Source organism: Epinephelus fuscoguttatus, linkage group LG4, assembly GCF_011397635.1.
Source record: "Epinephelus fuscoguttatus linkage group LG4, E.fuscoguttatus.final_Chr_v1".
NCBI classification, from domain to species: Eukaryota; Metazoa; Chordata; class Actinopteri; order Perciformes; family Serranidae; genus Epinephelus; species Epinephelus fuscoguttatus.
Genome location: NC_064755.1, coordinates 45,100,390 through 45,110,916, shown reverse-complemented (window position 1 = coordinate 45,110,916; position 10,527 = coordinate 45,100,390). Strand labels below are relative to the sequence as shown.

Genomic DNA, 10,527 nt, shown 5'->3' with positions numbered 1-10,527 from the left:
GGGGGAGGGCCGTCAGCCATGAAACAAACACTGTGCTGCTGCCGCTTCGTCCTATGACTCCAACAATGACACATTTATCAGGTGAGAATGACTCGATGCAGGTTTTATCACGTTACAGACGTATTTTGCGAGTTCTCCTGTTCAGATTGATACGTTTGTGTTCTTGCTGGCGTTTCTGGATCATTAGTTTAATATCTGATCAACAGAAAGGAGGTCAGGGGTCAAAGTGACCTGAAAAACTGAGCTCATAGCAAAACAATTAAGAGCTCAACAAAGACAGAGCATGTTTATTAAATGTAAGCTTGGCAGTATTACAAACTAACTGTTGGAGTGAACTGAAGGTATCTGTGATCAAACATGAGTACGAGACTGGAGAGCTGTGTCACAGTTACATAATAACTGCTGAAGTCAGACAAACTTTCATAACAGCAAGATTTTGGACCAAGACCAGTTAATTTTAGTGGAAACGAATTCAGGCAGAACTTTTGCATCAAATCTAGAGACCTGAGTAAACTGTGTGAACTTAGTTTGGTTATCAATAACACATTATTACATCTTTAGCTTTCAGGTTTATTTTAGCTGTAATTATTTCTTACTGATGAATTGTGTCGTGTGAAGCTGTAACTTTGTGTGTCTGTACCTGTTTGACGTCAGAAGGATGGATTCAGCTGACGATTTGGACGAAGACGAACTTCTGGACTTCAACGTTCAGATGAGCATTCAGGAGTCGTGTCATCTAATGGGACCAGGGAGGTACAGCGACATGAAACAATGTCATCAGCCGTATAATAAAGTCTGACATGTTGCAGTTTTCTAACCGTCATGTTCTTGTTTGTATGTTTAGGAGTGAAGCTTTGAAGCTTGAGTTGGCCATCAAACAAGGTAAAGAGTCAAATGCTGGTGTGGTTAGAAATCCAAACGGGCCACAGTGTTTACATCAATAAACTGTTTTCATCAAAATACATAATTAAAGACAAGGATGTCTTGAGTCCATAGTTGAGACTGACTCTCAGTGGAGCCAGATGCATTTACAAATGTAGAAAAATACCGACACTCCCTGAGGCACCACCATCATCTAAACACCAAATGAGGAAATATCTTTTGAATCATAACCTGCTGGAAGTAGCCATCAGAAGATGGGTACACTGTGGTCATAAAGGGATGGACACGCTCAGCAACAATACTCAGGTAGGCTGTGGTGTTTAAACCATGCTCAGTTGGTACTAAGAAAATCTCCCCCACACCATTACACCACCAGCAGCAGCAGCAGCCTGAAGCGTTGATACAAGGCAGGATGGATCCATGCTTCCATCTGAATGTGGTTTTTCCAATCTTCTATTGTCCAGTTTTGGTGAGAAAACCCGTGTGAATTGTAGCCTCAGTTTCCTGTTGTTAGCTGACAGGAGTGGCACCTGGTGTGGTCTTCTGCTGCTGTAGCCCATCTGCTTCAAGGTTGGACAAGGTGTTGTTGCTTCAGAGATGCTCTTCTGCACACCTTGGTTGGAACCAGTGCTTATTTGACTTCCTGTTGCCTTTCTATCATCTTGAACCAGTCTGGCCATTCTCCTCTGACCTCTGGCATCAACAAGGCATTTTGGCTCACTGGATATTTTCTCTTTTTGGGACCATCCTCTGTAAACCCTAGAGATGGTTGTGCTGAAAATCCCAGTAAACACTCCAACAACCATGCCATGTTCAAAGTCACTTAAATCACCTTTCTTCATCATTCTGATGCTCCGTTTAAACTTCAGCAGCTCGTCTTCACCATGTCTACATGACTAACTGTACTGAGTTGCTGCCACATGATTGGCTGATTAGCTATTTCCGTTAATGAGCAGCTGAGCAGGTGTATCTAATGAAGTAGCCAGTGAGTGTATATTAAAGCATCTGTTTACAAACTCTCACACAACTCGCGCAGTATAATCCAAGTCTCATTTATACAGTCATGTCCTCCAAACACATGCATTTTCGTTAAAACCACATAACCAGCACAGACACACACTCATCTGTGTGTGAGGAAGTGTTTTAACTGTTATGCTTTTAGACCACTGGTCTAACACATGAAAACATCCCAATGAAATTAAAGTAAAAGCTCCTCACTGAGACTGTTCCTGCAGGTGACATGGTGGCACTGCAGAAGCTCTGTGATTTCCCAGCAGCCTTCAGTCAGGTGGACAAGCAGGGCTGGTATCCACTGCACAGGGCGGCGGTCCAACCTCTGGTCCAGGTGCTGGAGACGGTGCTGTACGGTGGGTAAGAGGTCCACACTTTGATCTCACATGAAGTAAACAGAGCAGCTGTGGGTGATGGATGTTTTCATTGGACCTTAAAAGTTTTGTTTCAGTATGTGAAGTGAGCGATGGAAGAAAGGAAGGAGGGATGGGGGACATTTTTCTCCATGCATGCTCTTCAAGCATTAGTATTTCAATTATTTAATAAAAAAATTGTTCGTAACTTTGAACTCAGATCATGAGTTGATGTGATGATGTGTCAGTGTCTTGAACCACAAGGCCACCAGGAAGCCCTGCTGCTCACAGTGCATGATATTGTCAACATGTGCACTGTCTGCCTCAGTATTCAACTTCATACGGCTTTTAACAACTCTCCATCAGTACGAGTCCTTTTACAGCTGAATTCAGTGAAATAATGTCGAGCTTTGGTTGTGTGTTTCAGCATCTTTCAGTCTGACTCTGGAGGAAAAGACTTCGGGGGGTGAGACTTTCCTGACTTTAGCAGTAAAAGCTGGTTTGGTGGAAAACGTGACGATGCTGCTGGACCATGGAGCTTCTCCTCACACGACCAACAGCAAGAATGAATCCCCTCTTCTTTTAGGTCTGGACACACTGCCTCTCAATCATTGCATCCCTTCTTGGTATATTCTGTCCTTTACAGCACACATGTAGAGGGAAAGCCTTTGGAAAAGTTTTGTCCATCCTCACTGTCTGTTCCTCCTCTCTGCAGCGGTCAGAGGCGGATCCTATCAGATGGTTTCCAGTCTGATCGCTGGAGGAGCTCGGGTTGGACAGGTGTGTCTGAAGAAGTGGACGGCCGTGCACGAGGCCTCCAGGGCCGGCTGTGTTCGAGTCATGGAGCTCCTGCTGCAGAACGGAGGTCAGGTGTCAGAGACAGACCAGTATGGAGTGACACCTCTGGGCATCGCTGCAGAGTACAGCCACTCTGAAGTCCTGGAGCTCCTCATCAAACATGGTGAACCAATAATGCTGCGCTGATTTAATTTAAAACTATCTCTGTGCTCCTGGTCTAAAAATCTATGTTTCTATTTTTATATCAAAAGGTGCTGATGTAAACGCTCAGGCGCCAAATGGCGACAGCGTCCTGTACGATGCTGCAGGTTCGGGGAATCCAGACTGTATCGACATCTTGCTGCAGCACGGAGCAAATCCAAACATTCACAACCTGAGTTCCCAGCTGCCCATCCACCACGCTGCATACGAGGGACACTATCTGTGAGTTGGTCGATGTTATAGAGCTGCTGAGGCTCTGATCAGCAGGGCTTCTTTGTTAAGAAAAAGAAAAGTTGGCCTGGTGTTGGTCTGAGCCAAAGAAGTCTCTGAACATCTGTAATTGGTCAAAAACAGACGCTGTGGCAGATTCATTTGTAAATGGATCTTTTCTTTAAATTCACGCAGCAGAATCTGAGACACTTTGTATGGTAAACGAATGATCTACTTCTTTTCTCCGTCAGAGCTTTGAGGATTTTGATCCCCATCACCACCAGACGGGCCCTGCGGCTGTCCGGCCACAGCCCCGTCCACTCTGCCGCTGATGGAGGCCACACTCACTGCCTGGAGCTCCTGCTGCAGAAAGGCTTCGACGTCAATGCGCAGTTGGCCCCTCACATCACCGACAACTATGGAGACATGAGGAGGACCCCGCTGTACTTCGCTGTCTCCAACGGAGACGCGACCTGCACAGAGATTCTACTGAGGTCGGGTGCCAAACCAGACCTGGACCCGCTGCGCTGCCTCCTGGTGGCGGTCAGGTCGGGCCGCTACGAGATTGTGAAGCTGCTGCTGGCGGCCAAAGCAGACGTGAACTGTTACTTCACAGTGGTGAATGACACGGTGTTCCCCACGGCGCTGCTGTACTGTCTGAAGGATGAGGTGATGATGAGGCTGCTGCTCAACAACGGCTACGACGCAGAGAAGTGTTTCTGTTGTAACCATGACGACGAATGGGACGACCTGAGAGAGACTAGTTACTCACAAGATCAGGAGGAAAAAGTTGCTGTAAGTTGTTTTCTCACTGTAGAAATAAAATGATGTCTCGGGGTGCTTTCAGCCCTAGAGTCGTCTTGCTTTGGTCCGAATCAGGGACTAGTTTTAAAGTTGTATAATCGCCTGGAGTTCAGCTCCTTGTGCAAGGAAGCTGCTCCACCTCCATATTGCAAAAAAACGCGGCATATGTATGGCCTCTAAAGCACACCCCTCCTCTCCCTCTCTCAAGAGAGTCTTCTGCTCCGTCAGATCGGATCAGTGTCAGTGCCAGTGCCAGATCTGTGTCTAGGATTTAGCCACGTTTCAGTGAATCAGAGGATATTACAGTTCCTGATATCATGTTGGAAACTGATGCGGCACCGAGGCCGTCCAGTATTTTCCAGTTTTCCATTTTCCTGTGCAATGGCTAATAGGATGCTGGTTCAGTTTGCACCCATTCTTCTCCATCTTATTTTGATGTTTACTGATATTAACATTGAAAACCTTGACCTGGCGAGCAAGCAGAAGTCAAAAGGAAAGTTTATAGACAGCTTTCCTCATTCCGATGAATGACTCACACCAGAATTCCACTGAATGCGTGTCTGTTGCGGAACAGCAGCGCTGGTTATCCGCTGCGTGCTCCGCTGGCGTCAACACCCTCCGGCTGCGTTTGCTGTGCGGAGCGGTGCAGCTCCGCCAGACAGCGGGAGTCACGAGGACCCACGAGATCTCGTGAATTCACGCATAATCGCGCAATATAACAAGATGTAGTTTCTATAAACAGAACCACAAAACCAGAGGAGTAGTAGGAAGACATCTGGGTGCACCTCCATGATTAACATCTCCTCGTCCATGGTGTCAACGGGGTGAAATGACGTCTGAAAACCTCTGACCTGTTGACTTCAGGCCTGCCTCCGCCCATTATGACATTTTCAAGGTGTAGTGCAGGGAAATATGATCCGCTGTGAACGCTGTTTTTTATTTTGAAAATTAAGCGGATGTTTTATTTTGTTTCTGTGCACGACTTCCTGCCCCGCACAATCTGCTCTGTGCTGAATAGCTGCGTTGCTGTCTGGCGTCTGGCAAAAATAGAAGCCCTGAGTATCTGTTGCGGAGGGCTCTGTAGTGCCACAGCATACGCCGCCACCACCGTCCAGAGCAAACCACAAAAGCACCACCAACACTTGTAAAATCGACATAAAAGGATAAATCAAGCACAAACTTAGCACACATTTGGCGGAGCTGGCACAGTGGTGATTGGAAACATATATGCCTACATCACCTTCTTTAACCCTTTGAAACCTGAACACTTTTGGTGTGCTGCTTTCAAGGCCTTTTGCAAGAATTTCAGGGCTTCCTGGTCACATAAAATCACAAGTACATTATAGATAATTTTTGGAACATATTTGTTTAATAGGTGTGAATTATGACATGGAAAATGAGGCTGGTTTAATTGCTCTCATGAGAACTCTGAAAGACAAATACAGCTGACTCTAAACAGTAAACCTACCTGTCTGAATCCTGTGAATGTTGTTCTGTCGTCCAGTTTTGTGATTTCGTCAGTGTCTCCTGGCTGGTGAACCTTGTGGGCCAAGTCGTCTCAATCCTCCTGGAATACGTCGGTCAGGTTTCTCTCTGTGGCAAGCTGAGAAAGATCTTGGAGAAACACAAGGAGTGGTCTCACATTCACAGGACCATACGTGAGTTAACAGTGTGGTGAAAACAATTAAATAGCTGTTGTTGTACATGAGAACCAGGGGGCGTACTTCCTGTTCCTGTCAGGTATGACATGTTCCTGTCACTTTGGCACAAACTGCTCCTCTGTGCTCTCCAGGTAACCCTCGCTCTCTGTCTCACCTGAGCAGAGTGGTGATCAGGAAGCACCTGAGCTGCAGCAGTCTGATGTCCGCCCACCTGCCCAACAGGCTGAAGGACTACCTGTTGTTCAAAGAGAACGACCTGTACGCCAAAATCATCTGCAGGGAGGTCTGAGGGGACGATTTCCATCTTGTATACTGAGTCTTAAATTTGGTAATGAGTTTGTGTTTTTTTCTTTCCTTTTATGTAACAGGGCCTGTATTTATCAACCATCTATGAATTACACCTAAGAATGATCTAGAGCAGTGGTTCCCAACGAGTGGGTCACAGTCCAAAAGTGGGTTGCGGGCACATTTTAAGGCCCCAGTCACACAGAAAGTGTTTTGCAGGTTGCAAATGTTGAGGCAGAGGGTGCTGTTTGTAGCTCTGGTTGAGGGTAAGAGGCTGTCAGCAGTTGGTCCAGGAGCTTCTCCTCCATCATGGACGTTTACAGGCAGATTTTAGGATGACTCAGGGGCAGTTTGACAACCTGCTGTCTATCATCAGGCCGTATAGCTCTGGGTATCCAGCAACCACTACCACCAGTTTCTCCTCCATTGGTTACCAACTGTACACTTGTTGTCGTGTCCACCACAGAAGGCCCGCCTCTCAAATCATCTGATTGGACAATGGGAAAAAGATAACAAGACAAAAGATGATGTGGGTTGCTTTTCTGCCTTGAGGTGAGTTGAAGTTTATCCAGCTTGAGGAGTTCAGAGCACTCCAGCAAAAACGCCAGGTGCCTAGAGCGCAGAAATGTGAGGCGTGCAGCAACGCAAAAACAGCGAGCAAAAAGCTTCATTCTCATTAAAAACTATTTCCTAAAAGCACCTCCAGCTGCTAAAATGCTTTCTGTGTGATCAAGGCCTAAATGGACTGCAAGTGACTTGGGAACATGTCAAGTTGTAAAAAATGCACTTTATTTTGAAGTACAGAAAATTTTCGGCACAGGCTTTATTTTGTAGTGCTGTTTCCTGTTAACGGACAGATACTTAACAGAGACAGCAAACTAGCTCGACGACATGGACAGACACAAGCGCTGAATGTATTAAACTTTGTGGATCTTGAACTAATGACGAAGGAGAAATTTGGACCCCGTGGGTGGAGCAGTTTGGAACCACTGCTCTAGAGCTCACCTAGAAAGTGTGAGCAATGAGACTGTGTTACTGTAAATGATTTTTTTCTAAAGGGCATTAACGAAGTTTATTTTCACTGTATTGTGTGAGGTGACTCAGATTTCTGGGACTCAGGTGTTGGATAAAGGAGCCTGTTAACTGTGTATCTGTTTTTTTGGGGGGGAAATATAACAGAGACGGTGATGTTCAGACCATTACGTACCCGAAGCAGGGAGAGCTCTTAAACACTGTAAATTGTCAAATAAAAGGGTACATCTAAATAATGTCACAGGATCAAAGTATTTTTTAAGGTGCTGTTGCCGTTAGTAACACAAAGGCTGCTGTCAGCCCTAGAGTGGTCTCCTCTGGTCTGAATCAGGGACTCATGTTGTTCCAAAGTTGTATAATTGCCTAGAGTTGGTTGGTGTTCTCACGGCAGCATTTACAAGAGGACCAGATCAAATGCCTTGTGTGAGAAAGCTGCTCTTGATTGGTCAGAATTTCCATGTGGGAAAAATCCAGGAAGTAAAGCAAACGTTGAAGAAGAGTACACTTGCAAGATAAATGTGACACTTTCTAATGTCACAATGGAGGGACAACTACGCAGGTTGATTTTAGCGCTGCTCATCGTGGACTATATTGCTGTCATTGTTCATTTTAGTCAAAGCATACAGTTTGAAAACGAGGCAAACGCGGCTCCAACTAGAAAACAATGTTTTGATGCATTGGATGTGCTGAATGTGCATATTAAGGCAGTACAGGAGGAGGTGCACATTAATAATCCTCCAGGACTGTAACATGCTCATGTTTAACCCAAACAATGTGTCATGTGACTGCAGTTGCTTCACATCCAGGTCGCAACACCTTCTCACCACAAACAAACCGCACCAGAGTTCCTTTGGAACCGGACTGAGACCACCTCTTCAAGAAGGTCTCAGTCCGGTTGTTTTGGTGTGTTCACACCTGAGTGTGATTGCTGTGTTCACACCTGCACAAACGAACCGCACTGAGGGGGCAAATGAACTTGAGTTTGACTGAACCGAACCAAACAGGGCAGGTGAAGACCAGAGGGGCCCCTGGTCCTGTGCCTGGTAGGCCCGTTCAGTTATTTATTTATTTATTTATTTATTTATTTATTAACTTTCCAGAGGGAAGTTGGGTTTCCCCCAACTAGTGGTCATTAGAGAAATTGCAGTTGAACAAACTTTGAGCCATAGCACTGTTAGATCATGCTGACAGTGAACACAGTGAGGAGGTGTGAGCTGCTTCCTCTGGCTGACAGACAGTGAAAGCAGATCCACTCTAAATTTAACCTCCTGACCTGCGGCAACAACAACAACAACAACAACAACGTGGCTGCACATTCTGGCAGGTCACCCAAGAACCTGATAACAGACAGAGGTCACATTGTTTTGAACGACCTCCAAACTGTTGACACGCGCTGGAAGTTGAGTCAGATGTGTAAAGCAGCAGGTGTGCTAATGTGCTAAAGCACAGCACGTACAGATTAAAGCGAGACAATAAAACAAGGTGTATGTGACATATCACAGGATTTTCAGGTGCCATTACACCTCATCCATCAGCCAAACTCTGCAGTGCCAGCAGCTGGCTGTGTTTCTGTCTGTCTGAACAAAATTAAAGTGAAGTGAAAAGCAAGTTACAGTTCGAGGTTTCGGCCACTGGGGGCAGCAGAACAAGCTGAAAGCACGCCGAACATAATATCACTCTGTAAAGTAGCTGTGCAGCTGCCAGTGGTGAAGCTGTCGAGTATCAAGTGTCTCAGAGGAAAATAAATGAAAAGAGCGTCCAAAATGTTTGCTTTGAGGTTTGGGACTTATGCCGAGGAATAACAGAGATGCGTCATGAACACATAGATACATTTTGTGATGGATTATCTCTCTGCAAGTTGATTTTTGTAGAAATGAACTGAAACCAAAGGCTGCCTGGCAGGAGGGGAATGAATCTAAAAAGTTAGCAGGAAATGACACACAGTTTGGGATTTAATGGAGTTAAACATGCAGGAAACACCAGTTGGGTCCTTTGTATTGTAACTGAACGTGTTTCCATTCTCAGTCCAGGCCGCACAGCTGGATGACTGATGCTTATCAGCAATAATCCAGGTCAAAGGTCACATTTACGACAGCTTTAGGATGAGAGCGGCGTTATGTCACTCAAAGTCTTTTCACTTCAGACATGTAACATGAAACGACTTACAAGCAGCTTGTTAAACATTCATCAGTGACGGCTGCATGTTGACACTGAGCTCTGATGGTTGTCTTGGCAACAAAACAACAAAACTATTTAAAGGAGCAGTGTGTCGGAGTAAGAGGGGTCTACTTTATATATAAAAAGGGTTATGCTAAGATCTATTTGATATATAAATAGAACATTTACATCTATGTTTTTATTGGTGTAGAATATACCTTTGTGCTGTTGGCAAACAGTATGAAGTTTTTTTGGTGGGTGGGGCTTAGCTGGAGGCAAAACAATTCTCCACAGACACTAGCAACTTTTGTTGGCTTGTTTAAACAATGGAGGAAGATTATGTGAGTGGTGCATTCAGAGATACTCATTCCCAGTGCTGCAGCGCACTCTGGCACAAACTGGACTGTTCAAAGTTGAGCATTTTAACATGGGGGTCTATGGGGTATTGACTCGCTCTTGGATTAGAGGAACTGCAGTTTCTGACACTTTGCATTGGCTCTTTTTTTTAAGCCCCAGAGGTTTGCACTTGGGCCTTTCGTTTTTTTAGGTTACTTGAAGGCCACCGTAGGTTCACAAAAGGGAGGTGTTGCAGAGGGGTATTCACTTAGTTGCAATTTGCATCCTCAACACTAGATGGCACTAAATCCTACACACTGATTCTTTAAAGACTTCCCCTTCACGTTGGCTTACAATTTCAGTTTCAAAGTTTACTATGAATGAATAACTACTAAACAGATTTTGAGGTGAGACCGCTTTCTGTCTTGTGCTTCAGTTTGTATCTCGGCTGCACTGAGACAAATTCCTTTAACCTTTCCTGATTGATACTGCAATCATTTTTTAACTTGATATGGCAGATTTTGGAGATCAAAATCAGTCACTCCTTTGCTTTTGTTCCACCAAATGTTAAAAAGAAAGTTGATGTTGTTTCTGTTCTGGTGTAAACAACATGAGGGTCCAACATCAGTCCTCCTCAATGCCGGCCAGAGCTGCACTGTACATAATCCCACCATCCTCGGGAGAACAAGTGTTTCCCTGACAACACCACAACCACGGCGTGTTTCTGTGTCCCGACACGTTACGTAATGCCGCAGAGCTACATCTCCGATGTCTCCCCACGGCGTTTTGTTCCCTTC

At 45.2% G+C, this 10,527-nt stretch overlaps 1 protein-coding gene across 4 annotated transcripts; it reads left to right on the top strand.

Moving 5' to 3' along the window:
- Nucleotides 1-6: 6 nt before the first annotated feature.
- LOC125887421 (ankyrin repeat and SOCS box protein 15-like) lies at nucleotides 7-7,353 on the top strand. 4 transcript variants are annotated; one of them, XM_049574212.1, is made up of 10 exons: nucleotides 7-81; nucleotides 658-753; nucleotides 845-882; nucleotides 2,118-2,249; nucleotides 2,674-2,832; nucleotides 2,962-3,207; nucleotides 3,296-3,467; nucleotides 3,707-4,250; nucleotides 5,764-5,917; nucleotides 6,052-7,353. In XM_049574212.1, exons 2-10 carry the CDS (start codon nucleotides 659-661, stop codon nucleotides 6,207-6,209), a joined length of 1,698 nt encoding a protein of 565 aa, XP_049430169.1. In that variant the 5' UTR covers nucleotides 7-81; nucleotide 658; the 3' UTR covers nucleotides 6,210-7,353. The 4 variants fall into 4 exon arrangements, with proteins under 4 accessions (XP_049430169.1, XP_049430168.1, XP_049430170.1 ...); XM_049574211.1 differs by having other exon boundaries at nucleotides 47-81; nucleotides 655-753; XM_049574213.1 differs by lacking the exon at nucleotides 7-81 and having other exon boundaries at nucleotides 651-753; nucleotides 845-1,188.
- Nucleotides 7,354-10,527: the final 3,174 nt, after the last annotated feature.

Coding starts and splice junctions, on each gene's coding strand:
- LOC125887421 (XM_049574212.1), top strand. CDS start 659: ATGGATTCAGCTGACGATTTGGACGAAGACGAACTTCTGGACTTCAAC. Junction 883..2,117: donor TGAGTTGGCCATCAAACAAG/GTAAAGAGTCAA, acceptor CTGTTCCTGCAG/GTGACATGGTGGCACTGCAG. Junction 4,251..5,763: donor ATCAGGAGGAAAAAGTTGCT/GTAAGTTGTTTT, acceptor TCTGTCGTCCAG/TTTTGTGATTTCGTCAGTGT.